This window comes from Daldinia loculata, assembly GCF_022478755.1.
Source record: "Daldinia loculata strain CBS 113971 unplaced genomic scaffold F4817scaffold_26, whole genome shotgun sequence".
Lineage (NCBI taxonomy): Eukaryota > Fungi > Ascomycota > Sordariomycetes > Xylariales > Hypoxylaceae > Daldinia > Daldinia loculata.
This window is the reverse complement of record NW_026054880.1, coordinates 177,553-203,118: the sequence shown is the minus strand read 5'-3', so window position 1 is coordinate 203,118 and position 25,566 is coordinate 177,553. Positions and strand designations below refer to the sequence as shown.

The following is a 25,566-nucleotide window of genomic DNA, read 5'->3' as shown; positions in this document are numbered from 1 at the left end:
TATCACACGGTGCTTATATCCGAGAAAGAAGCAATTTCAAAGGGACTTTAATCAAGGGAGCTTATTCAGCCTTCGTTTCTCATTACTACTTTTAGGAAGTTAAATATTGTTCCTAATATATCTCTCATCTAATCGACAGTTCCCTCAGCTCCTTGATGCCATATTCTCTAGCGGTGTTACTGTACCATCCAGGCCAAAACCAGCCTGTGATTCCGATCCTTCGGTTCTCAAGATACCGAAACGAAGCTTGGTATCGCGAATAGGATGCGGTAGAGGCTTTGCTCCAAGAGTATTATCTGTGGATAACCTATCGAGATCAGGGTTTCTAGTCGTCAGAAGCACCGCGGAGAAGGCCGTGCTACTAGTATAACCGTTGCTTAACAATGCGGCGAACCCCACGCATATACAGAGCAGCGTGACCACAACGGCGGACGAATATGTAGCCAGGAGAGTGATGCTATTATAATAGAAGAAGTTCCTCGGCATTGATACGGTTATCGGTACCTCGGTCGTAAAATTTCGCCAGTTGCTGTAAGTCAGGAGGCTGTACGTAAAGTTTCTAGAGAGGCTTTCGATCGCTGTTGCGAGTGTTCCTCCTTGGCATCTATTGAGCGATTGAAATGCGAGGGAACCGCCGGAAGCACTCTGGTAGCCTGTAGAATTCCAGATTTCGGGGCAGTCCGTCAAGCCCGACTGGAAAAAAGGAGCTTCTCCAGCCTCAACGATATTGCCCTCATAGCCATCCGACTGAAACATTAATTCCCCTTCCACATTAATCCGTACCTGGCCAGTTAGGAAGCGTGTGAAGATGTATTGCACCATGTAATAAGTCGGACAAATCGTAGCGTTATTTGCAGCAGGATCAGGAGCACAGAGGCCGTTAGCTAATACCATAGATAAACGCCCACGCTCATTATCCCACTCTTGGGAATCTACATGCGCGATAGAGTTCTCCTGTATAGACTGAACTCCATTGTCGAAGCGCATGGTTACGCTATAAGTGGTGTTGTAAAGTTGGCAAACCAGATAGTTGTGATCGGTATTACCCCACTGCTCGTTGCGACCGTTGGCGCCGACGAGGATCATATTATTCATACTAGTAGGAGCAGTACTTTTATAGACTAACGGTGGCGCGCCGCTAGAAAAATTACCCGTGGATACCGGTTTGACGATTTCCGCATTAAAGGCCTCTTCAAAATTCGTATAATTATAAGAAGCCAGGTCCCAAGTACGATTGTTCCTCGTCCTAATAATCTCGCTGGCGTTCGAGCATTTATAAGATGGGGCCCAGAAATTGAAGTCGTAGGATGCATTGGCAAAAGGGGGCGTCTGAGGTATGGGACTATTCGATATATAAGTCCTCGTAAACAAGCGTGCAATTTCAGGCGCTACCCCGGAAATATATCCAAAGCCCCCGTATGTTCCCCAACCATCGGTATTCGAGAAGTTGTAATACGGAACCTTGGTTGCGACGCTATCGTGAGTCATACGCGACTCGACAGACAGAGTTGCCGGCGTTACAATTGTGATGATGGGAAGCAACCTATGATGGTCAAGAAATAAGCAGTTAGACAGGTGCTTCGACTATGAAGTTAAGGGTAGACTATTCTTAATGAAAGATTGTGAGCTCACCATGCGACAGCAGCAAGAACGGCGAGTCGTTTCGCATGTGTCAAAAAGTCTCTGTTCAAGAACGACAATGGGTTTCCCATAATATCGAACATGCTATCAATACCACCAATCGACATGGCTCTTTTCCTCAATGATAACCAGGTCTGTTGGACAGCAGCAATCCCTATCGCTGCGACTAGCCCGCATCTGGTGAGGAGGGCGAGCCCCGTCCCGATTCTAATCGACCATACCTGCAGATCCTCAGATGTCACAGGCGTGTCATTCAGCCTCTTGTAATAGAGGTGATGGCCTACTGCGGCTAGGATGCCTCCGACGAAGAAAGCTATCGCTAGTAAAGGATCTTGCAATCTTATTTCGGCGGTATTTTGTAGTCCAGCGCTGTCTAGTAATCGAGTTTGAACTTGTACTCCATTTCCAACTGCATCTTTCGACGGCTGCAGGTGGTTATAGTTATATTCTCCTTTAGAATTCATCTCGGGTGCTTGAGATGTGTTTGGTATATCGGGATTTGCTGTTATGTAGTAGTAGTTATTATAAGCATCTGTAGTATAGCTGTGACTGTATTCTGTGTATTGTGTGTACTGGTCGGCGTGGCCCAAGGGATGATCGTTAAAGCCATATTCAGGGGTAGCGCCATGCTGTTGGTTAGCCATAAGTTTGCTAAATTAATTTATAATTAATTTAAAATAAACAATAAACTTCATCTATTATATTTCTATGATGATGTCGGACCTCATTGAGAAGTCGAGAAACAGGTCAAAAATTTCAATTTGTTGATTGATGAGTTTGCATCCGCTCAAGTACATAGAGAAATCCAGACTGCGGCTCAGCTATGGTGGACGGTTAAGACATTTGTGCCAAAATCAGGAAAATGGGTCGGGGCTTTCCAAAAAGGGTAATATAGCAAGTGCACAGTATACTATGCGGGGTATATATAAAGTAAAATATAAAAGATTTTATTGTCAATTCAATTTTCAATTACCTTATACACATAACACATTTAAATAACTTTACAAAAACAACAATCCAAACGTTATAATTGGTATCATTCTATAGCCTTAATTGATGCGAAAATAATGGACCAAACTGCATGTTTATGCGAGGTATATTGAGTATTATATTGCTATTAAAGTATTTGGAATCTGTTTGGAATAACTTCATCGAGGTGCTTTTAAAGGGTATCACGTGCTTGCCTCTCCAGACAAGCGCTTTTTGATTCTACTATAACATGACAGCCAAAAGGCCGATTTAAATGCAACTTGAATCATTGTTTTCACATCAATTAGGGCTATAAAATGATACCAATTGTAACGTTTGGATTGTTATCTTCGTAAAGTTATTTGAATGTGTTATGTGTATAAGGCAATTAAAGATTGAATTGATAATGAAATCTTTTAATTTGATTGGCTAATGTTGGAGATTAGTGGGGAGGGTAGCCCGGATATCAATACTCTTTTAATATCTTTACCAATATTAGGTCAAATCACATGCAACCTGGACCATAATTTTTGTTATTTATTAATTAAAATATTAATGTTTTTTAGAAAGAATTTGGATGAATATTCGTAAAGTTATCATACTATTAAATTCAAAAGGGATATGTGTTACCTTGTAAATTGTATGTATACAGGGCATATAATCGAGTTTATACTGTACCCCTAGCGTTACTATTACCGTATTAGACATAGTGCCACCGACTTTTTCGATTTTGGCACAAATGTCCTAACCGTCCACCATATCAGCGACTATTATACCTAGGTAGGTACCTAAGTTAACATATCTAGGCGCATATCAATCACCCAATTAGACTGGCAGGACGTTTTAGATATTGGGGGCTAGAAATGTAAACCCTAGTAAACCCTGCCGTCGACCCATCAGCCTATGCAATACCCCATTTTCAGGAACATTAAAGCAACATTATGAAGATGGCGAAATAATATGCGAGTTGGCGAGTTTATCCCACCATATATACCTTATATATATACCATATATACCTATATACATGCTTCAAGCTATAAGAGACTATATACATCATACGAAACGGTAACTATATACACGAATTTCCAAGAAGGCAAATTTAACGAACGACGCAGCCAACCCTATGCTGTCACCACCTTGTACCTAATCCACAATGATCGGCGGTTAATCTGCGTTTAGGTCGCGGTAGTATACTCACAATCACAACTTATTTAAGCGACAGGGGTGGGTGCCGCCTTGGTTTTAGTTACCAAGGTCGTAGGAGCTCTCGCCTTAGCCTTAGCGGCCCCAGATCCGGTGAGCGAAGCATAGACAGAGTCGAGAAATCCTGAGTTCTGATACAGCTGTGACATATCCCACATCATCACACCGCCGAAACTCGAGAATTGCTTCGAATACTGGATGATTGGGTCCAATGCGGAGGCGGGTTGGTAACCACTACCGGCGCCGGTATTAGCTGGGACGCCAATAAAGATTTTAACATCCTTGTTTTTGCTGGTGTTCTTAGCCCAGTCGTCCCAAGTTTGAATGTTGAAGTTGTTCTGGGTCGTGGATCCCGGTGTAAAGGATGAAACACCGCAGTAGTTGTTGTAGAACTGGATCATGATGAAATCGAACGAAATCGCGCCATTCAGCATGTCGTTCGTAGCGACGTCCGGGTACGGGCATTGAGGCGCCGCGGAGAGGTAGTACGTCTTGCTACCATCGGCATCCATGAGCGAACGCAGCTTGGAAGCGAATGGCACGAAGTTCTGAGTCGTAGATTCGAGGTCGAAATCGAAGCCATCGACGACGGCAGAGAGGAATGGTCTGTTGGGCTTGCTCGTGTCTGAACCGAACAGATCCCATACAGACTGAGCCGCGCTCTCAGCTGACGAGGAGTCTGAGAAACCACCTTCAGTGTATGTCGCTCCCCCGATGGACAGGATGATAGTCTTTCCCTGAGACTGGCATGTCTTGATGTCCTCTTCCAGCTGCGGGCAGTTTAAGAGTTGGGTACCTGCATATGCCGTGCAGTTGTCTCCAGCGTTGGCAAAGTTCGTGATCGGGGTCTTAATGCCGTTCAAGAAAGCTATCGGAATGATCTACGAAAAAACATGGTAAGTAGGTATATTTGATCCCCGGTTCAAGAAAGTCCGAAGTCCGTACATTGATCTCATCATCTATAGCAACTCACGTTAGCAAGAGTAAGGCCGTATAGAAGGGGGAAGTGGGCTTACTTGAACAGTATTCAGCTAAGCGTTGCTGGGAGCTTGCTTGGCCGTAAGAGTTTTGACCTGTCGTGATGCGTTAACATCATATCAACAACGTTCCATATTATCGTATAACTATACCCCAATATACAGCAACATTGCTCTGAGAATCGCCGTTGAATCCCGCGAGGGCAGAGGGGAGAATGCTGGCCAAGGATGCCAGAGTCAGCGTGGAAGAAACCATGTTTGATATGTGGCTTGACTTGAGGCTCTAGCTACCGAACAGAAGAGGACTGGTATGGGAAAGGGTATTTTAGATCAGTTGAAGGGATGCACATACACGTATATATAGTTATTATTTCACATTCCTCGTTCACATTCCCTAAGATCCGTCTACCCGTCGCCGATGCCTAGATGACCGTCTGAACGTTACAAGCCTACGGTCATCGACTTGCCATGAGATGGCAACTAAACCCGTGCAACCAAGCCCATGACACGCCGTTGTTGTATGCTAGGATCTTTACTTAGACACCAGTTGCCTTAAAGGTTACCCCAGAAAGATCGGAACCACCGCACGCGTCATCCAGCCAGTATTGGGTCGACTCTAAGTTGACCTGCGGAAATTACACTACAACCAACTACTACACCAGTTCAAGCAGGTGATAGAGCCGCCGAATGCACGCGGTCTACTCTAATCGCACGAGGAGGTGGTAGACGATCTACGGACCGTTTCTCGGAGGAACATGGTATCAGTACCTGTCAAAGAGGAATTTATCCTATACAATATCCTATACAATATGCAGGCAGAGACCCCAGTCGGAAATTGAGCTAGGGCTGAACTGCTAAACTTGGATCGCCAATGAATCCCCAGCCGGTTCTGGGATTTCTATCCCACGGCTACACCCGCTATATCCACCTAAGACATACGCCGCAGCTCTAATCAAGGATATTGAACGTGTAAATATCACATTATGAATTTTGTTTAATTTGTATCACTTTCAGCTACATCACAGGAGCGATAAGAACAAGTTTTATTATCTTTCTCGAGAAACAATTGACTTGCAGCAGGTCCTGTAGTGTGATAGTCCCTGACATACACAGCTTCCCTTTCGGGGTTAGGGGTTCGGAGTTCACGAATGAGAAGGTAGATTTTTAACAAGACCATGCAAGCTCTTAAAGGGGGGGTTGACAAGGGCTAAAGCGCATCATTGCAACATTGACATGTCTTTTGACAAGCTTCCTTGTAACATAATCATATTCCAAGCTGAGCAAGTTAAGCTCAATGTTCATTTCCGCCAGACCTCTAGGACAGGACACCGAAGTCATCTGAGATATTACCAGGCTCACGTTCCATGCAACATTCCCTTGACACAGGCGTCCATCTGGATAACATATTGCCGTAGATAACCCCAATTCTTCACCATACCCCAGACTCAAGTCCCGCACGCTAATAATAAGATAGAAAAACCCAAGCTCCCAATCTAATATTGCAACGTTACTGTAGCGATAGCATCAACTACTACTTCCTCTTTATATACTAGACTACGGCGCCGAGGAGTAAGAAGTATGCACGTAAGATAGCTCCTGAGAGATACTTCCAAGCCTGAGGCAACCTCCCATCGCTTAGATAAATGTTCACCCACATCTATCTATCAACCAGTCGTCACATACCATGCCAGTAGTATCCCGACGCAAGCTGGGTGGCTTTATTCCCTATCCTTCCTGCCGGGCTGCTTGTTTCTGAAGTAAGTGTGTGATAGTATTGTAAGAGATATTGGGCATTCATAACGCCATGGCGATGAGGTGCACGTTTGTTATCAAGGCCGTAGACTCGACTAGTTCTATCCCCGGAGCCGACGACGTGAAATACTTGTAAGATGTCAACTTTTACGTGATGTTGGCTGCTAATGTAAAGTTTTAATACGTTCCAACTATAGATTCCGTTTAGAATCACCTAGATATCTAAGTATATACCTAGGTAGGTACTCGGATGCTATTACGGATTAAGGACATCCGTAACAGGTGCCTAAGATATCTGGTAAGATTCTTTTAGGACAAGACCAACATAATCATATCTAGGGCTATGTAGAATTTGTTCCAGAATATATCCCTAGTGGAGTTATGTGAAATATAAGATCGAAAGCTTTTGATATGACATAGGGGCGATAAACTCTTGCGCTAGCGTAAGTTGACTCGTGTAGAAAAGTATCAACCATGGTTTAATATGGGATAGTAAAGCTATGGGTATAAGAGTCGTTGAAGTTGGATATATATAGCTTTAATTCGGCACGCTGGATGTTACAGTATAAATACCTGGTAAAAATGTATTCTACAAGGCATGTGGCAGATATCATATCAATAATACTAATGTTCATCTAACCCTAGAGGTTATAATTCTTACATCCTCCATTTTGGATGCCATTGTCCACTAGGTCCTACCATTGCCTCAACGCGGATCCAAAACACCGCGATACTAGCAGCAAAGAGCAACACTCCGACGAGTACCGCCATGTTAACATAACCATGCGGTGCGAAAGCTGCACTCTCGGTACTGCTCCGAATCAGGGCACCACCAACTGGCGTACCAATTAACGTAGCTAGGCCACGAACCATATAAAGCACACCATTGACAGAGGCAAAATTCTGTATGCCGAAGATCTCGATGAGACTGGCAGGGAACAATGATACGTACGCGCCAGCAAAAAGACCATATAAGACAGTGAAACTGATAAAGAGGCCGCGCGAGTTGTCCGTAGAACCATAGACGGCTGAAGGAACCCAGAAACTCAGTGTAATAGCTGCGCTGATGAACGTGGTTAGGAAGAGAGTATTGAGACGGCCTAGGCGGTCAGCGAAGTAGCCGATGACAATCTTGCCGATTGCATTACATGCGTTGCTAAGCGCGATAAAATTCGCTCCAGCGGTAGCACTATATCCAAGGGTACCGGCATACGAGGCGAAGAAAAAGACAGGAGTATAATAGGCGGCGGCTTGAAGGATAGCACCTAGCCCCTGAGCAGCAAACTTCCGCGTCTTGGCTACGCGCCAGTCGACCAGCGGCACGTTTAGGATACCTTGAAGACGACCCGTACGCGAGGCATTCTCAGCGTTGATGCGCGCGAGCGCCTGAGGCTCCCAGCTCATGGCGGCGCTGGATAGGGCGACCAAGACGAATGATACGACCCCGGATACACGAAGCGAATTCCGGAAACCAACAGAATCAATAAGCACCTTAATCACCGGTGCCCATACGAGGCCTCCGACACCAGTCCCAGCCAAAATGATGCCCATAGCAAGACCCCGGCGTGCCGTGAACCAAACGGGCGCCACCGTCACGGCAACCATATATGGCATAGAAGTGCCTATACCAAGAAGCAGACCCTGCGTGAGCTCAAAATGCCAGAGCGTGGTTCCGAAACTGGCCAAAATGAGCGAGAGTCCAAATATGAAACCGCCGATGAACGAAATCCAACGGGGAGAGAAACGCTTGGCCCAGGCTACCGAGAATGGCGCAATTATGGTCATCACTGAAATGGATATCGTTCCAATGAGGTCAATAAGTGCAGGAGTCGCGCCAGTAAAAGGAGTATTGGGCTGCCGTGCCATCCCGTCGTAAAGTTCTTGAAATACACCGAAGGCGAAGTTGAGCCCGCAGCAAGTGAATACCATTGTGAATGAGGATGCAACTATTATCATCGACTTTCTATTTTCGAGTTAACCTTGACGCTATAAATATAATAAATATTATACTCAGATACATCTCCGAAATTGGAACGAATGAAATAAGAGTCTTGCTACTTCGAGTACAGTTCATAGCTGAACGCAGGAGCATTGGCAAAAGAGTAGTAGGTCTAACTTGCATACCGGTTGGAAGTCTCATGGTGGACTGATTGTAATATGGTAGGAGCTGCTTCAGTTTCTGGAATTGAACCGTGATTTGCCAACCTAACTAGTTGTTCATCTCTTGTAGAGGATAAACCGGAAAGCTCGATAGAAGACATATTGACAAGAAGAGGCTCATGTTCTGCCCGTAAATATATACTTTAAATAAGTGCAGATGAAACCACCGGCTTCAAGAAAGAGACGAGCAATTCTACGATGCTATAAAGTCAAAGGTAAGCACTCGGGGAAGTATTTTTGTGTTTATACCTTTTTGTTCGGCTCGATGATCCACCCAAGATCGGAGCTTTAAGGGTTGGTTGTCAATGTCTAAATACCGGCTTACCGAAGGCCATGTGGGGGGAGTCTAAGAAGCTCAAAGACAATTATGAACAACTACCCTTAGGTACCTAACTAACCTAGATCATTAACAAGAGAATCAGTACGAAGTACCTTATACATCGAAGAAAACTATAGGCTAAGTTTAGTTTAATGGGAGACTTAGACATAACTCTTGGAATTGTAGGGAGTTTTTAAGTCTTCTCAACGACTTCACTAATATTGAGGGGTTAGTAGTCCTACACATGGGCAGTGCACATCGGAGCATTTAGGACTTAGGGACCCATCCAGCTTACTGCATGACGAATCCCAGTTACGCCCTACGATTGACAAGTCGCGTAGTGCAGACTACCTAGGGGTTAGGTTAGGTTAGAATGTTCGAAATTCTAGTTAATGCTTATTAAACTTCAAAATACCATCAATGAAGCTATACTGTTTCGTACAAGCCTGAATAGACTAAGCGCGGTAAACACCCTTTGCGTCGGCCTTGTAATGCCCCGGAGTTAACTTTCCTATTTCGGTAATTTCCCAATTCGGAGGGCCATCTGTCGAAGAGGATCGTCGGTAGAGGTAGTTGGATTGAGTAAAAAGATGCTAATTCGGCTCAATAGCCTTTGATTATAACAAGCCATGATCACGCAAATGTAAACACAACGTGGGGTTCTAGGAAAAGTAGTTGCTTAGCCAGGACCGTAACCTTTAAGATATAAAGTATTAAGGGAAAAAGAGGAACTCTATTTCTAGAATCTCGCGCCCTTTGCCTTAGTCAAGGGGACGCAGCACTCAAAGGGCGCGAAACTCGATAGACGCGAAGGGCGCGGGATTCGATAGACAGCGTCAATAGAAGCTATTTTAAATATATACCTAAGAATCACATACTAAAATGATCGCCTACCTAATATATCTCGAAAATAGTTATCTTATAATAATTGCTAGTTATTTAAATTTTTGATATCTTCATTACTACGCACGTCTAACTCAATTCACATAGAGCGACATGGAGAATACCCCTCTTAACGGCGACTTTGTCGTCAGCACCCGCAGCGGGATCTTAGAGAACAGACATTTAGTCAACGCCGCCGTCGTTGATGCTTCCGGCAAGATCCTCTACACCTTGGGCGACCCTTCACGAATAACTCTCCTCCGTTCCGGGGCTAAACCTGTCCAGGCTGTACCCGCGGTAGAGTCCGGCGCGTTAGACCAGTTCGGCTTTGAAGAAGCCGACCTGGCACTTATGTGCGGCACTCATAGCAGCGAGGAGAGACAAGTAGAGCGAGCAAAGGCCATGCTGGCGAAGTCGAATATTAAAGAGAGCGATCTTCAATGCGGCAGCCACCCGGCCATATCTCCTGTCGTTAACAGAGACTGGATCGAGAAGGGATTTACGCCTACTCAGGCTTGTCACGCTTGTTCTGGCAACCATATCGGTATTATGGTTGGTGCAAAGGGCATCGGCACTAGTATCGTCGACTACCATACTTTGGATCATCCAATTCAAGCTAGGATCAAATCTATTATAGAAGACTTGACTGGTCTTCGTCCCGGCGAGGTCAGATTGGCCTTGGATGGCTGTAATATCTACTCGCCGGCAGCACCACTGCATTCCATAGCCCTCATGTACGCTGCTTTCGCTCAAGCAGCAGACGATGTAGCAAAAGCGAGCAGCTCGGTATCCCCACGCATACGAGCGATGGCTCGAATTTACAATGCAATGGTACGGTTTCCGGAGAATATTGCCGGCGACGGTCGCTTCTGCACTGCCCTGATCGATGCGTACAAGGGCGCGCTCATTGGAAAAGGGGGCGGAGACGGCTGTTACGCCATCGGTATCCGCGAGTCAGAGGAGACACGGCGACTTGGTGCTAATGGCAGTATTGGTATTGCGCTTAAGATAGAAGATGGCAATTACGCTATTATGGACGCGGTTGCGGCGGAGATCCTCGAGCAGTTAAATATTGGATCGACTGAAGTACGTCAACGCTTTGATAGTTTCCATCGCGGTGAGATTAAGAACACCATGGGAATAGTTACTGGAGAGTTGTCTTTTCTGTTTAAGCTACGAGCAGCTTAACGATATTTTCATAATATATAACAACAAAAACAAGTCTTAATATTAACTACCTCCTATGAGACGCTTCTCCGTGAAAACCTTTCCTATTTAAAATTAATCATTTCAATTCTCTCTTACTTGAGGCCTTGTCCCTCTATAAGTTATCCTTGACTTTATGAAGCTATTCACCATAACCCCCTGTACTTGAGACTCTCTACCCACCTTCCTAATCAAGCAAGATAGGGTCGGGTCGGATTGCGATTCGTTGCCGACACCACCGTTGGAGACCGTCGGAGGGAACGAAGATGTATTGAATGCAAGTCAGCAGCACGTACCCAACTACTTCTTGAGGAATTCATCTAACTTCGTTCTCGTCCCTTTCCTTGCCAGCACGCCGACCACAATGGAGATAACGCCAAGCCCTCTGCCTGTGGAGGCATCCGCGGTAGTTCCCAACGACAAGACGTCTAATTCTATTAACCTGGGCAACGATGGATGGAAACCCACCAAACGGTTCCTCCTAGCTTTCATGTCGCTGTTGACGATAGTATCAGCAGTAGCAATTGAATCGACCAGTTTACCCACCGCGCTCCCTATCATGAGCGCAGAACTAGGGGGCACTGCTCTGCAGGCGTTCTGGTCCGGGACAAGTTTTCTTTTGGCCTCGACGGTGATCCAACCAACGGTCGCGTCGATGTCGCATATACTAGGCCGAAGAATTGTAGGACCCGTGATAATTACCTCAAGATGATAATTACTGCTAAGCTAAGCGGTTTAGATGCTGTACGTTAGCAGTGCTGGGTTCGTGGGCGGCTCGCTTATTGCTGCACTTGCGGGAAATTTCAATGTCGTGCTTGTCGGACGGACTATCCAGGTGAGTATAAGACTGCTGAAGATATCATATATCACAGCACAGTCTAACAGAATTAGGGAGCAGGGGGTAAGCCATTAGACAATTTTGGTGATTAGAACTCATACTTATCGTTTCGTTAGGTGGAGGGCTCATCGTGCTTCTGGAGGTAAAACTGTCCCTTCTCGCGTAGTATAACGATTAGAGTACCCAAGACTGACACTTTAGCAAGATTCTCATATCCGATCTCGTGCCTCTTGCGCATCGAGGTACTTGGTTCAGCATCAACTCGGCCATGTGGGGTATCGGCACTGCTACCGGACCCCTGATCGGAGCTGGATTTGCCCAAGACGTCGTAGGTATCATAATTGCAGTGATTACTTGATGAAGCTGATTTTCGAAAGACTTGGCGGTGGATATTCTGGATTAACTTGCCTATTGTCGGCGTTGGGATGCTCTTAGTCACATTATTCTTAAAGCAAGCTCAGGTACCGGGACATATCGTTGAGAAGCTTAAGAGGTTCGACTGGCTTGGCTCCGTACTGTTTTCAGTTAGCTCTGCCTGCTTTCTATTCGGTATTACTACAGGAGGTGTTGCGTTCCCATGGTATACATTAAGATATTCATAACTTCAATCCTAGGGCACTGACAAGCTATAGGACATCTTACCAAGCTCTTTTGCCACTAATTATCGGGTTCTTGGGAATGCTCTTCTTCGTTTACTGGGAGTTCTGTTTTGCGATAGGTCCTATCGTAGACAGACGCATTTTCGCTACTTGGACGGCAATCTCAGCTTATATCCAAACCATGCTACACGGTCTTATCTTATACGCGGCAATATACTTCCTCAGTAAGACCGTTTCCAATATGACCCGAAAAACACCACTGAACGTCGAAGCTAATCATTTCTCATAGCCCTATTCTACCAAGCCGTAAAGCTGTACTCGCCAGTGACTTCAGCTATCGCTCTACTCCCAGAAACAATTGGCTTATCCCTCTCGAGTGTTGCCGTGGGAGCCCTGACAGGCATGACCAAGAAGTATCGATGGGCCCTCTGGGGAGGATGGGTTTTGACTACCGCCGGTTCTGGGCTTTTATACCTCCTAGGCACAGGCACTACTGTTACCCAATGGGTATTCTTGAATATCCCATTCGGCATTGGGGTTGGCATGCTCTTCACGGCTGAACTCCTAGCTATTCAAGCTGCTACGAAGTATGTAATGACCATCCAGTTAAATCCCTCGGAGGGAGGTTTCAGATTATGGCCTATGCTAACGCCTTGCAGACCCGAGCTCAACGGCGAAGCCGCGGGTTTCTTCTCATTCATCCGCATCTTCGGCCAGGCCTTAGGTGTCGCTGTCTCGGGAGTGATCTTCCAGAACTCGTTGAAGCAAAAACTTCTTAGAATACCGGGGCTCGCGTCCCTAGCAGACGAGTACTCGCGCGATGCTACCGCGATAGTCGCTCTTATCCACGAAATGGCCGATGGAGATACCAAGACGCGAATGATTCAGGCATTCTCAGATGCCCTAAGTTCAATATGGCTATCACTTATAGCATTCTCGGCTGCGGGTTTGCTATTGAGCTTGACGGTAAAGGGCTACTCGATGACACAAGAACATGTCACTGCGCAGCATCTGGTCCAAGAGAAGGATGGAGATGGAAATTTGGAGGCTGGTGTTTTGAGTAATACCGAAGCTAAGAAGTCGTGAATAAAAGATGCTGCTGATGTCTGTTTGGATTCGGCTATTCCTATATTGCTAACCTTCCTCCTTATATCGGAGTCCAGGCTGGACTATGGCTGATACGAGCGTTCTGACCATCCTAGACGTCAAATAAGGGTTGTGAATATTGTTAGCCTGTCATATAAATGTAGCATGTTGGAATGTTTACCAAACACACAAACGTACATTGTCCTGTCTAATAACTGGGCAGTAAATTGTCTCTCCTAAGACCCTCTATGATGACTTCGTAGTCAGAAGCTGGCTTTATTATTTCAACTATACCTAGGTTTCGAGCCTTGTTAATCGCCCACCATTCCACACTCCTCCATGTAGCCTAGTGGATAAAGATTCAAACCACATTGTACCAAAAAAGGGGCAGCGCCATGCTTCGATGCATAGAAGCCACCCGTAAAACGGTTTGAATAAATCATACAAGAGCAGGAAGCCTTGTATTGTTCCTCCCTTCTCCATAACCCCCCTTTTCCTTAGCACTTTATAAAAGTGCCCGGGTTTCTTTCTACCATAACGCAAGGCCCCGATATCCATTGACATACGCTTCAGCACTTCAAAAGATACAACCCGATTAGTACCTCAGATCTGTTCTGTTGGTAGTGTAAGCACACGTCTGAGCCTGGCCTATCGCGCATCTCAACAACAAGATGCCCATCCTCTCCAGGACATGGAAACTCGAGGGGCTGGGCGCTCATGCCAGGTTCTAGGTTTACTGCCTCTAGTGGCATTACAACAGGCGGCGCGTTATTATAGGTTGTGTTCCTCGGATCGACTGGCGGTTCCTCTAGCAGCGCGAAGCTCACTAGTCCGGTTCCATTCAGCGTATAGAGGGGAGATTGTTGTTCTTGGGTAGAAGGCAAGTCGAAGATGAGAGCACACTGCTTGTTCGAGTCCGAAGAATCAAAATCGAAGACAAAGATGGCGGATATTTCTGGGGTCAGCAAAACTATCATGTTAGGATTTGAGCCATTACTCGTATCCGGTTTGCGCTTATCGACTAGAATGATCTCGTCGGGGCGCTCGAAAATGGGTGTTTTACAGTTGCCAGGGGCTGTAGTAGGCGTGCCCGTCGAAGCCGACAATGAGGCCGTAGTGGTTCCATCATGCGAAGAAATTTGGGTTGTGTGGCTTGGTGATGCGTGAAAGGAAGCTGTAGTAGAGGTCAAAGGTGTCCTACTTGTGCCAATTGTACCAGTAAACGGCCTCGACGAAGTGCTCGCACTAGCACACGGAGGTCGACAGCTATCGGCATGGAGCGTAATGATGGAACAGTCGGCACCATTAGGTTCTAGGTATAAGTTTACCTCGTCCCCGTCGCCTGTCTGACATTCGTAGAACAAAGACTGGTGTTCGTACGACACACCGCCGTAACACCCAATGACAAACCCATGGCCTAGTTGTTGGTTCGAATCGCATTGAAGTAGCAACGTAGGAGCTAGAAATACAATGTATTGCATTAGTTAAATCTTAGCAAAGAAGGAGTTGGATAAACTAGTAGATCATACGAGTCCACCAACAGCCTCTCCCTTGATGATCAGTGAAGGCATCACCGAACCAAGTAAAGAGAGATGGCGCTAAGTCGCTCCCAACTCGTACCTGTCCGTCCGCCAATTGGCCGACAGATCCATTATGACCGCTCCCTATTGTTAAATGAAAGGCACACCCGGCGTTTATTCGAAGGGGGGCCAGGGATGTGGTCTGCACAGGGGCAAGAGAGGCCAGAAACGCGATGAGTATGTTCGGTAGCAGCATCTTGGTAGCAAAAGCCTAGAGTCCTTAGGGAACTTCAGACGATGCCAAAAACTAGGTGTTCTATAAAGAGAGCTTCCCAAAACCAGGCCAAAAAGCTACCAAGGTAGATCGGGAATACCGAGGAACTCAAGGCGAGCAAGTCAGATTAGAAACAAGACTGCAACAATAATGTTAAGGAAAGGATGAAAAGGCAGGAATATTTAAGTAATATCTTATGAGGTAAGGTACCTAAGGTATGGAATTATCCAAGTATACAGAGGTCGCTCCTAACTTACATCTTCGTAATACCATTCGTACCTGTGGTCATTCAAGACGGGATCATGGGTAACCACGAATATCAAATAACGATGGAAGTCGCCTAGGTTCTAACGAGCGTAGTAATAACATCATTAAAGGTGTGTTCTCTCCTGGAGGAAGTGCCACTTTATGGACTTTATCGTGTCTACCTATGTACCTAAGATATAGATTCTGCTTAGTACATCTACAAGCGAAGAGTTTCGTAATGATATCAAGTATTATCACGGACATAATTAAAGCACGAGGAATTGGCGTGTATTTATGAGGCTACGAGGGAGGCATCATATTTCGATATAAACCCACCCAGCCATCATGAATCCTATTATCCTCCTAGCCCAATGCCTTAGTTTTCCACCCCTTGACGAGGTAACTATGCATTTACTTGATGTTCCATTTGGACAGAAGCTAGTGGGCTCTCACGTTAGACAAGATTTGGGATCTTTCAAATCTGTGTCTGACGGAATCTAGATATTAAAAACTAGCCCGATTTCTATGTAACCTCAGGCAGCCGTGTAAGGCGGGCTGCTAGGTGAGCATAGAGATCCCTTCCGTCTGCTGCGTCACCCGGCGGAACTGGTTGCAGCCGGACGTCACGCATATATGCGCTTCGCCTGCATGCCGGCCAATCCACTCCCTTTTAGACGACATCAAGCATGGGCAGGCTGGCTAGGACTTGACCTAACAAAATGAGTAGGCCATACTGATTGTTTCTAAGGAGCAGAACCAATTATTCATCTTTCATCTTCGCTGGCGTCGCTATCGTCAATATCGCTCAGCTCATCCAGGGGTATCATATCATCTTCTTCATCTTCACGGCCGGCTGCAGCTTCATCATTCGATGATTCGTCATCGTCGCTGCTGAAACCTTCAAACTCTTCTTCATCCTCGCTCGCACTCGCTTGTTCCCCAACGGACGTAGCCGATGCAGCCACGGTTGTATCCGGAACGCTCTCCAAGTCTTCCCTCTTCCGTTTCTTCGGCATCTCTCCGAGCCTACCCCGGCGTCCTTCAAGGCCTTTCCCATCGTCCCCTTCCACAATAGGCGCAGGGGTGAACCACGGAATCTTGCCCCTCATAAAGTCTGTTATTACCATCTTAGCAACTCCATCGACATCCGGCTCTCCAGCCTTTAATAGACGGCCGCCCTTTCGGGCGAGAAGTTCCAAAAAGTGAATATGGTCATTCCACCCCCTAATTTCGTATGTTCGTTCCATATGATGCTGCTTGACTTTTGCCATTAATGCAGGAATGTATTGTTCGGGTTGCTCTACCATCTCAACGCGAACCACGCCACGAAGTAGGATATCCTGAGGCGTGTCGTTCTGATTGGGAGGAACCACACCGGGACAATCTATAAGATATATCCGTTTCATCAGAGTAACATATTGCCAGACTTTGGTCTCGCCGGGGATAGGAGCTACAGTAGCGACCTTCTTTCCACGTAGGGTATTGATGATAGACGACTTTCCCACGTTGGGATAACCTATTAACCCGACTGATACCTGTTTTCGATCCTTGTGCAATTGCGAGAATTGCCGAAGAAGCTGGATAAGGGAACCTTTGCCAAATGGGTTGGTCACGCTTGAGTGGAAAGCAAGGGTAGGATACTCGGTAGAGAGGTTTCGAACCCAGGCGGCCTTGGACAGTGTTAATATAGGGTCCAAGCATAAATGACTGCAAAATTAGGAAAAGGAGAGGAGAAAAGATGTATGAATCACTACTAAGAAATCTACCACTGACGACCCTAAATGGGTAGATAGATCTCAACTCAAAATGAAACACGGCCTAACTAATGGCAGTACCTCAAGACGAGGCTCCGCCAGTTCCCAACCCGAGGGTTAGGAACAGCAAGTTGAGATATTTAATCTCCCAATGACATAACGGATACTTCTCATCGGAAGTAAGAGGAAGTACCCTGACTAAAATCATTGGGGTGGAGGTAGACAAGAAATAGCGAAAATGAAGAATAGTACTTACAGCCACGCTCGTGGGTACCAAGTCGGTCTTGTTTAAAACGAAGATGAGGTGCTTGTGCGGCGCCTCTTCTCTTAGGTATTTCTCGACACTACGACATCGAGTTCCTAGAGGATCTCGAGCATCAAGTACGTGGATAATAACGTCCGAAGCACTATCCAATATTAGTAAATTGCCTTGCGTGAACAGAACCTCATAGAAGTAACAAGACGTTGACATACTCAAGAACTTTGTATAACTCATTCCATATACGCTTACTAGTCCCCTTGTTAAAAATCGGTTCGATAGCCAAAGCGAGGGTGCCCTCGTTATCGGGTTGGCCCTCGCTAGGTCCTTCGAGATCAACTCCCGAATTTCCACTCAATAACTTCAATTGCTCGAGGTGGTCCTTATAGGCGTCCATGCTCTTCTCGGTGTCATCAGCCAAGTCTTCTAGACTAGATACACCCAGCTTGACTCTTTTGCGCTGAGATTTCGGACCGAAGGCGTCAGCAAACGGCGAGCTCTCGATAGTCATCTTGGCCTTATGCTGCTTCAAGCCATTCTTCGTATCCGAGTTGTCTCTGATAAGACTCATGGGAAGCTTGTTTGTCTTCAGCAGGACTTGGTAAGGGTCTTTTGCTTTCTCGGCCATAGCATCGCGGAATGCCGTGAGGGAATCTTGCGAGATGACTCGGGTGTTGGTAAACCATTTCCTATTGGGCTCGACGCGAGCGGTCGGCGCATCCCAGGACTGATATTTGGCAGCTTGAATGATCCTACCATCGGCATTTCGCACAGGCTTTCCTTCATCCTTCCGTATGTTCAAGGCTTTGACTCTCTTCGCAGAACGATAAAAGTTCTCGCCCTTGACTTTAATGTTGTCCATGCCCGAACCCGACTTGCCCTGCCGGACCAGCCGGTTTCTTTCCTTCTTACCAGTCCCCATGGCGCCCAAATTCGTGAGCTTGAGAGGTACGATGGGAAGGAAAATGGGTATGTGAAGAAAGTCAGTTAGAAAAAAAAGAAGATGGCTGATGGGGGAATTAGAACTATTTTTTTTTTCTTTAGACTTATCTAATCGCGCTAAAAAGTCGGCATATAAATTTGATTTTACCGAGACTTTACAATATCCACCGACCCCACTTCCTCCAGCCCGTCTGCCAGTGAGCTGTATCGAAAGTGGGTCTCACTGAATTTCTTTGCATGTAACTTTTTCGAAGCAATTCAACCCAAGACTACGAATTAGACGATTGCGATATTTGCGATATTTGCAATATCGAGGGGTGCGCAACAGGCTTAATGACCTCAATTAGCTGAGTAGTCTGCGTTTTAATAAAAAAGTGCCTACTGGCACACCGCACATCCTGCCAATATGCCCCCATTACTTCCCCGGCCGGCTCTCCTCCCACGAGGATCCATATCACGAGCCCTCTTCTCCTCCACCGCCGGCCGACCCTCGCAGCAAAAGATCCCTCCAGAGTCCCCTCTCTTCATAAACATACCGAACCCGCCGCAAGATCAGTCCATCGAAGCCCTGCGCGAGCTCAAACCTATCAAAGGTCATCTGCCAGTGCCGCGGCAGGTTTTCAAGAAGCGCGATGGTCACCTTAAGCCCAAAGATGAATGGCTTTCGCGGTCTGCACCCGAACCCTCCTCCGAGCGCTCCAAGCAGGCTCCCCGCTCCGAGATCCAGGCATGGAAGCGCAAAATAGCCGCCTCCCGCCGAGAGAACATGCGTGAGGGTGTTCGTGCCCTATACTTTCGAAAGAAGCTCTTCGACACCCGGCGAACTGAGCGGCAGACTGCCAGACTAGCCGCCCACCGAGCCGCCGCCACAGCCCCAGAGCGCGAGGACGAGCGGTTAACTCGCGGCTCGATCAACGCCGGCACATTGCAAACCAAGGTACATCCGGACCCGGAGCGCTTCGAGCGAGCCCTCGAGTCCCGCGAGCGAACCGAGTCCTTGGCCACGCAGAGGAGCGAGGCCCGCCGCGACGCCATCCAGGAGCTATACATGAAGGCACGGTCCTTCATCGTCGACGAAAAGGATCTAGAGACCGAGGTCGAGCGCCTGTTTAGCCCCGACTACTGGAAGAAGATGGGTCTGTCGGCCAGCGGTTACGAGGTGAACAATATCTGGGACCTGGACGGCAAGCCTAAGACCGTTGCCGATATGCTGAACGATGTGTCGCGGACTACAAGCCTATTGGTGAAGAACCTAGAGACGGAGAAGACCCGAACCCTCAAGAGGCAGAAGGAGGTTGCCGAGGAGTTGACTGGTGGTAAGCTGGACGAAGTATAGCGACGACTTGAAAGCAGAGGCAAGAATTGTAAATATATAAGTCTATTAGATCGCACCATTCCTCTTTGGACGACAGCCGCAGCATACTCAGGCATCGATGCCAATTACGGTTATCGGTACAAGTTTGACACCTTCACAAAAAGTTGTACCATGTATGTATAAAACGACATTTATGATCTACAATGTCGTATGTGCCTAAACCTTGAACGCCCCGAATGATCCATATGCCCTTGAGCTATCCAGCCCAAGCGTTGCCGAGCTATGCAGGAAATATTGAGACAATGCATCAGATGCCAATTTGGCCAATGCCCTGATAGATACCAACATAATTCTACATGTGTTTCCGAAATTATCTTCATCGTACCTAATCTACCGCTTCTCCACGAGCAAGAAATGCATAGCGACGTATGCTAACACCACAAAGACACCAGCAAACACGCCCAAGTTGGCGATGTCCATCCACTTTGATCCGTTATTGAAACCGAACGAGCTCAGGATTGCCGCACCAGGGACCGTGATGTCGAGGCCATATTTCCTATCCACAAGGGTCAACTTGAGAACCTCGTTAACAATGAGGGCTTCGAAGCCATAATGGAAGATGGACAGAGATTGTAGCCAGAGTGCCGCGTCGGGAATTGCGTCATGGTTTAGGAGTAATCCGGCAAACAATAACGAGAAGAGCATAACCAGGCTACCGATCAGGTTCGCAACGCTACCGTCTTTACAAACCACACCGATGAACAGGCAAATTGAGGCGGCAGCCAAGTTGAATAGTACAAGAACGAGCATGAATATGAAAAAGTGCGCTGTGTCCGGTACGAGTCCCGTCATGGGGTATATGATAGCTCCCATCAAAATTGGCGGAATTATCCGAAGAGGTATGATGTCGAATAGGACCTTCGCGAGGAAATACGTGATAGGTGCATAGTAACCATTCGCTCTCTCGCGGACAAACAGAAGCCTTTCAGATGCAAAGACGTTCAAGCTGGTCAGCGTGCTAAACCCAAATAGTGCTAAGAGGAAAAAGAATAAGCCGAGTCTGTTCTGGAATCCAGGAATATCATCAGTGAGGCCATAGAATAGATATCCCGATAGAACAGCAAGTACTATGGCAATAGCGTAATGAGTTAACATGAGGAGCGGGTTGCGATAGAGATTCTTCCACGTTCTTTGCGAGAGGATGATGAATTGGGTCAAATAGCCGACACGGGCATAGCCACGACCAATTGCGCTTCCATTTGAATGTGTACCGTTTCTTCCATTACCATTCTGACCGTTGGCAAGTTGAGCGCTGGTCACAACCTGTTGGATTTCTTCATGTATGCTTCTAGAGATGTCAGACCCAGCATAGGCATAAACAAGACCATCAAGGTTAGTTTCGGCAGACGGTGGAAGATCATGGACGTCTTCGACAACAACTTGTGGAACAGTACCGACGGGTTGTGGTCGTAGCTTATACGATCCAATCTCCTCTTCCACGTCGGATGATGCGGCTGTGTCGACGGTATTCTTCCTTCTTGTGAATAACTCACGCTCTTGCCTTGCTCTAATCGAATCCTTGCGTTTGCCTTTAGGCCGGCTTGAGGATGGTTCGGTCGAGCTGTCTTCAGCGATACTGGTAGCTCTGGAGATGCTTGCGATAGACTTGACCGCTGTTGTGCTGCTAGGGCCAACGCTCGCAACGTCATTCACTAAAGACCCATCGTCGAAGGTACCAGAAGAGCCGGCATGCATTGTAAGATCAACAAGATAATCTGCAATGTTGAAGCCAGGGGGGCAGCTATATCCAAGTTGGTCGAAATACTCCTGGCACTGAGAGAAGGGACCAGAGTAGACGGTCTTACCCTGGGCAAGAAGAATCAACCGATCAAACAAAGCGACGATGTTCGAGCGAGGCTGGTGAATAGTGAAGATAACAGTTCGCTTATACGTCTTCGCTAGTGTCACGAGGCACTCGATGACATTGAACGCATTGTAAGCATCTAAACCACTAGTCGGCTCGTCGAGGAGGAGGATCGAGGGGCTGGTAACAAGTTCGCAAGCAATGCCGACACGTCTCTTTTCGCCACCGGAAATGCCTCTACCCTTGCCCTCTTCAGATCCGATCAGAGAATCACGAATGTGATAGATACCAAGCTGTTTCTCAACCTCATAGACCCTTTGCTCCTTAGCCGAGCGACCCATTCCACGCGGGAGGCGAAGCAGGGCACTAGTAAGAATCGTTTCGTGGACAGTCAGGGTCGGAAGCATAGTATCTTCCTGGTCGACGAAACCTACCACACTCTTGTACTCGGTATCTGTGACCTTTTCTCCATTCACGTAGAAGTCTCCCGACGTCTGGCCGCGCTTGTTCTTGCGAGCTAGTATGTCCAAGAACGTAGTCTTCCCAGCGCCTGAAGCACCCATAATGGCCGTGATCTCCCCAGGATGCGCGATTCCTTTTATATCTTTTAGGATAGACTTCCCATTCAGCTCGTAAGCGACATTCTCGAAGTATAGGGTCGCCGGCTTGTGATCGACCATCAGCTTCGTGGATTCGTCGTCGGAATCGTCAAGGTGGATGGCTCCGTATCGGTACTGTCGGCGGGACAAGTACCAAATGAGCAAGAAGACGGCGACAAGGAACAGGGAGCATCCCGCAATCACGCCCGCGATCAAGGGCGTGTTGATCTTCTTGATAGGGCGCTCGTATCCAGGAACCTGCGTGTGGTAGAGACACTCGCCAGAGCGGCATTCCAACTCGATGCTCTTGTCGCCGAAGAAGTTCTCTACCATCCAATCCAGGGCTGGTTCTTTAAATTTACAGTTATTAATACCGCCGTTCTCTTGCAAGCAGTTAAAAGTAGCAGGGCCCTGGACTTCAACTTTGAGGAATTCGGTCAAGTCGATGGAACCCTCGGCACCGCAGAGCATGCGATCCTTAATACAGCCACACTTAACATCAGGACACTTGTAGTAACTGCTGTTCTGGTCTGAGGTGAAGTCTGCGGTAGACTCGCAGTTCTCTAGGTGGCAATAGAAGGATTCGAGTCGATCAATCCAGACTAATTAATCGATATGGTCAGTCGCGTACGTTCCCGCCTCTTCGCAAATCGAGTTTTTCACTTACATTGGAAATCACACACTCCTGACTCTCTCGCGCAAGTAAAGGTGGCTTGAGGTATCTTGCCCTCAAGCATAGTAAGGATCTTCTCGTTCGTAACACTACACATCTGGTGATTTTCCTGTACAACCTCGCCGTTCTGGTAACAGACGCCGCCATCTCCAGTTTCCATGAGAGCATTGCAGGCGTTATTTTGGGTACAGACATTGCAGTTGATTCCGGTCCAGCCTTCGTCGCATTCGCAGGTATCGCCTGATCTTATCGGTCGATCCTTGCCACGGGCGAGCGAACCACAAGCTATAACACGGTCAGCCAAGCTCAAGCTAAGCAGGAGCTACAACGGGGAGCCATACTGGGTTCAAGACAATCGTCGCCTCCAAATCCTGCCGGACACTCGCATTTCCCATTGTATTCGTTACATTCGGCGTACTGGCCGCACTCGTAGGCCGGGAGGAGACAGTTAAAACTAGACGGGAAAATGGGTCAACTTGCGAACGATCTAAAACAAATAGTTGGGTTGACATACCACGGAGGACAATCAGCCGGTCGGTCGCCGAAGAGAGCCAGCTGCGCCCGCATCGAGTCGAGCTGGGTGTAGTTCTTTTGACCAGCAACAAGACATGATAAGGAGAGCGCGCCAAGGGCCGCAAGCCGAAGACTCGGCGGCGACATGATGAACATCGCCGGTGAGGCTCAAGGTAATCGGTGATAGTGGATACTCTCTCGACTACGTTGGCAATGTTGACGAAGGGGAAAGACGGAAGTTGGCGATAGGCTGGTACATTAAACTAGGTACAAACCCCACGAAAGCTCCAAGACAACGTATGAGGAAGCTGGAAGGTAACTCGGTTGGTCGGTTGGCCAGTTGACTGCGCCACCCTTACACCACCAGCTTAGGCTTACTTGGTTACTGGTTAGATGCGCGGTCTTATGCTGGTCTTAGCTAGTCGCGTGTGTGATGTCAGGGCTGGGATTCGATATCGACAAGGTCACGAGGAGAATATGATGGATGGTATGAATATAAAAATGGTGAGATTTGATAGAAAGAAAGAAGGAATAATTTGAATACTACCGACCATAAAGTCAGATGATGACTCGCCAGAGCAAGTTGAGAGAGATAAGAGAGTTGGAAGAGTTGAGAGGCGCAGGGACGGTAGCAATAGAGGAACCGAGCTCGGGAAATGGGAGGTGGACCCGACCGAGACACCTGAGCAACTGCTGAGATACACTACGAAGTACCTACTACTATGGAAGGTTAGGTACCTCATAACCTGCCTAAGCTGTAACGCCGTAGCAGCGCACAGCTGCCAAATCCCCAACGTATGGGACTATCGGGGGTTTTTTAAGATCTTCTCCGACCCCCAGATATGCAAATACAGTTACAAATTCACCGTTGTTATCAATGGCAACCAACTTTCATTTAGTTGATCTCTCCAAAGTCCCATTTAAGACCAATACCTATCTCACACAACATAATACACCCGAATACCGAATACTTAGTCGCCCTAGGAAATTAACTATTATCTCTCAAAGCTCAAGAACCCCATTACGCAAACCCTTTGAGTCCAATTGGTCACGGTAACTTACATCGTCCCTAAACAGTGTGTACTAAGTCTTCCGGCTTAACTGGTTAAACCAGTAAGAGGTCACAATACGAGCCTAATACATTCCACAGGTTATAAGGTTAAGGAAAGGTTCGTGGTACTGTAACAGTTAGACTAACTTAGAAGGTTGACGCGTTAAGCCCAGTTGGTTCGTACTCTGAAGAGCGCCAGTGTGATACTAAACATTTATGAAAGCCCAAGACATCATTCTCATTGTAGAAGCGTAATAGGAGAGCTGCACTAGCAGAAATACTAGCATAGAAATTCAAGCCACGCTTTCGTTAGTAAACATAGGCATTAGTACCTAACATACCTATATAAGAGATCTCACTAATATGTCAAGTCACCACAGCTATATGGTGATAGTTCTCAAAGCAAGCAGCTAATAAACATTTAACCCCTTTCTTAACCCCTCGACGTCTATCCGTCTATCCAAGTAACCGAACTAAAACCAAAGATTTTCATATATTCAATATTATTATTATAGATCAAGTACCTAAAGAATACTATTACTTATACTAGATAGCTCGATAATGCCATGCCGCCAGGAATTAATATACAGATAGCTATTTCAACCGCGTCAAGCTTCCATTTAATAAACTTAGGTTAGGTACATAATAGAAAAGCAACAAAATTCCAATATACCTTGTTCGACGACACATTCACTTTATTCTCTGACAAAAGACATAGCACTTTAATCATGACAGCCTACATCCTCCATTCGCAACCCCCACAATCTCCGCACCCAAGTAGCAATACCGAAGAACGGCGCCTTTAGAGTCCCACAGCACGCCCTTCGCATGTCGTAAGAGAGAGATATATACCTTAGGTAGGTAAATAAAAATGTCTAAATAACTCGCCCCTTATACGACCTAATTTGTTATACCTAAGATCAC

At 46.8% G+C, this 25,566-nt stretch overlaps 9 protein-coding genes across 9 annotated transcripts; 3 read left to right on the top strand and 6 right to left on the bottom strand.

Moving 5' to 3' along the window:
• Window positions 1–41: 41 nt before the first annotated feature.
• F4817DRAFT_338339 (uncharacterized protein) lies at window positions 42–2,464 on the bottom strand. Its single transcript, XM_049303406.1, has 2 exons — window positions 1,633–2,464; window positions 42–1,543 (listed from the first exon to the last, which is right to left on the bottom strand). The coding sequence occupies exons 1-2, from the start codon at window positions 2,283–2,285 to the stop codon at window positions 145–147; spliced, it is 2,052 nt and encodes a 683-aa protein (XP_049158792.1). The 5' UTR covers window positions 2,286–2,464; the 3' UTR covers window positions 42–144.
• A 982-nt stretch (window positions 2,465–3,446) lies between these two features.
• On the bottom strand, window positions 3,447–5,137 carry F4817DRAFT_338336 (glycoside hydrolase family 18 protein). The gene is made up of 4 exons (XM_049303405.1): window positions 4,944–5,137; window positions 4,830–4,886; window positions 4,759–4,772; window positions 3,447–4,694 (listed from the first exon to the last, which is right to left on the bottom strand). Exons 1-4 carry the CDS (start codon window positions 5,044–5,046, stop codon window positions 3,822–3,824), a joined length of 1,047 nt encoding a protein of 348 aa, XP_049158791.1. The 5' UTR covers window positions 5,047–5,137; the 3' UTR covers window positions 3,447–3,821.
• Window positions 5,138–7,166: 2,029 nt separating this feature from the next.
• Window positions 7,167–9,340, bottom strand: F4817DRAFT_338332 (MFS monocarboxylate transporter). Its single transcript, XM_049303404.1, has 3 exons — window positions 9,028–9,340; window positions 8,667–8,903; window positions 7,167–8,505 (listed from the first exon to the last, which is right to left on the bottom strand). The coding sequence occupies exons 2-3, from the start codon at window positions 8,801–8,803 to the stop codon at window positions 7,200–7,202; spliced, it is 1,443 nt and encodes a 480-aa protein (XP_049158790.1). The 5' UTR covers window positions 8,804–8,903; window positions 9,028–9,340; the 3' UTR covers window positions 7,167–7,199.
• Window positions 9,341–10,017: 677 nt separating this feature from the next.
• F4817DRAFT_365449 (thermolabile L-asparaginase) lies at window positions 10,018–11,091 on the top strand (the record flags this gene model as incomplete). Its single annotated transcript, XM_049306866.1, has 1 exon — window positions 10,018–11,091. The coding sequence occupies one exon, from the start codon at window positions 10,018–10,020 to the stop codon at window positions 11,089–11,091; it is 1,074 nt and encodes a 357-aa protein (XP_049158789.1).
• Window positions 11,092–11,359: 268 nt separating this feature from the next.
• Window positions 11,360–13,872, top strand: F4817DRAFT_338329 (putative MFS transporter). Its single transcript, XM_049303403.1, has 9 exons — window positions 11,360–11,791; window positions 11,849–11,944; window positions 12,001–12,010; window positions 12,064–12,089; window positions 12,153–12,275; window positions 12,325–12,527; window positions 12,580–12,770; window positions 12,836–13,133; window positions 13,206–13,872. Exons 1-9 carry the CDS (start codon window positions 11,474–11,476, stop codon window positions 13,630–13,632), a joined length of 1,692 nt encoding a protein of 563 aa, XP_049158788.1. The 5' UTR covers window positions 11,360–11,473; the 3' UTR covers window positions 13,633–13,872.
• A 137-nt stretch (window positions 13,873–14,009) lies between these two features.
• On the bottom strand, window positions 14,010–15,471 carry F4817DRAFT_365447 (ubiquitin 3 binding protein But2 C-terminal domain-containing protein). Its single transcript, XM_049306865.1, has 2 exons — window positions 15,162–15,471; window positions 14,010–15,091 (listed from the first exon to the last, which is right to left on the bottom strand). Exons 1-2 carry the CDS (start codon window positions 15,406–15,408, stop codon window positions 14,202–14,204), a joined length of 1,137 nt encoding a protein of 378 aa, XP_049158787.1. The 5' UTR covers window positions 15,409–15,471; the 3' UTR covers window positions 14,010–14,201.
• Window positions 15,472–16,436: 965 nt separating this feature from the next.
• F4817DRAFT_316144 (GTP-binding family protein) lies at window positions 16,437–18,607 on the bottom strand (the record flags this gene model as incomplete). Its single annotated transcript, XM_049300632.1, has 3 exons — window positions 16,437–17,342; window positions 17,683–17,833; window positions 17,901–18,607. 3 exons carry the CDS (start codon window positions 18,605–18,607, stop codon window positions 16,437–16,439), a joined length of 1,764 nt encoding a protein of 587 aa, XP_049158786.1.
• Window positions 18,608–18,828: 221 nt separating this feature from the next.
• F4817DRAFT_115231 (uncharacterized protein) lies at window positions 18,829–20,148 on the top strand. Its single transcript, XM_049297535.1, has one exon. The coding sequence runs from the start codon at window positions 19,034–19,036 to the stop codon at window positions 19,961–19,963; it is 930 nt and encodes a 309-aa protein (XP_049158785.1). The 5' UTR covers window positions 18,829–19,033; the 3' UTR covers window positions 19,964–20,148.
• F4817DRAFT_115222 (uncharacterized protein) lies at window positions 20,148–24,402 on the bottom strand. Its single transcript, XM_049297534.1, has 4 exons — window positions 23,593–24,402; window positions 23,420–23,532; window positions 23,073–23,363; window positions 20,148–23,007 (listed from the first exon to the last, which is right to left on the bottom strand). The coding sequence occupies exons 1-4, from the start codon at window positions 23,745–23,747 to the stop codon at window positions 20,333–20,335; spliced, it is 3,234 nt and encodes a 1,077-aa protein (XP_049158784.1). The 5' UTR covers window positions 23,748–24,402; the 3' UTR covers window positions 20,148–20,332.
• Window positions 24,403–25,566: the final 1,164 nt, after the last annotated feature.

Bases quoted from the DNA above. Each gene is read 5' to 3' on its own strand.
- F4817DRAFT_338336 (XM_049303405.1), bottom strand. From the start codon at position 5,046: ATGGTTTCTTCCACGCTGACTCTGGCATCCTTGGCCAGCATTCTCCCC. The intron at 4,887-4,943 runs GTATAGTTATAC...GCATCACGACAG, and splicing joins CAATGTTGCTGTATATTGGG to GTCAAAACTCTTACGGCCAA.
- F4817DRAFT_338329 (XM_049303403.1), top strand. From the start codon at position 11,474: ATGGAGATAACGCCAAGCCCTCTGCCTGTGGAGGCATCCGCGGTAGTT. The intron at 11,792-11,848 runs GTAGGACCCGTG...TAAGCGGTTTAG, and splicing joins ATATACTAGGCCGAAGAATT to ATGCTGTACGTTAGCAGTGC. The intron at 12,276-12,324 runs GTAGGTATCATA...GATTTTCGAAAG, and splicing joins CTGGATTTGCCCAAGACGTC to ACTTGGCGGTGGATATTCTG.
- F4817DRAFT_338339 (XM_049303406.1), bottom strand. From the start codon at position 2,285: ATGGCTAACCAACAGCATGGCGCTACCCCTGAATATGGCTTTAACGAT. The intron at 1,544-1,632 runs GTGAGCTCACAA...TGACCATCATAG, and splicing joins GTTCTTGCTGCTGTCGCATG to GTTGCTTCCCATCATCACAA.
- F4817DRAFT_338332 (XM_049303404.1), bottom strand. From the start codon at position 8,803: ATGTCTTCTATCGAGCTTTCCGGTTTATCCTCTACAAGAGATGAACAA. The intron at 8,506-8,666 runs GTATGCAAGTTA...ACTCGAAAATAG, and splicing joins CACCATGAGACTTCCAACCG to AAAGTCGATGATAATAGTTG.
- F4817DRAFT_365447 (XM_049306865.1), bottom strand. From the start codon at position 15,408: ATGCTGCTACCGAACATACTCATCGCGTTTCTGGCCTCTCTTGCCCCT. The intron at 15,092-15,161 runs GTATGATCTACT...TTGTATTTCTAG, and splicing joins GAGAGGCTGTTGGTGGACTC to CTCCTACGTTGCTACTTCAA.
- F4817DRAFT_115231 (XM_049297535.1), top strand. From the start codon at position 19,034: ATGCCCCCATTACTTCCCCGGCCGGCTCTCCTCCCACGAGGATCCATA.
- F4817DRAFT_115222 (XM_049297534.1), bottom strand. From the start codon at position 23,747: ATGTTCATCATGTCGCCGCCGAGTCTTCGGCTTGCGGCCCTTGGCGCG. The intron at 23,533-23,592 runs GTATGTCAACCC...TTTCCCGTCTAG, and splicing joins CCGGCTGATTGTCCTCCGTG to TTTTAACTGTCTCCTCCCGG. The intron at 23,008-23,072 runs GTAAGTGAAAAA...TCGATTAATTAG, and splicing joins AGGAGTGTGTGATTTCCAAT to TCTGGATTGATCGACTCGAA.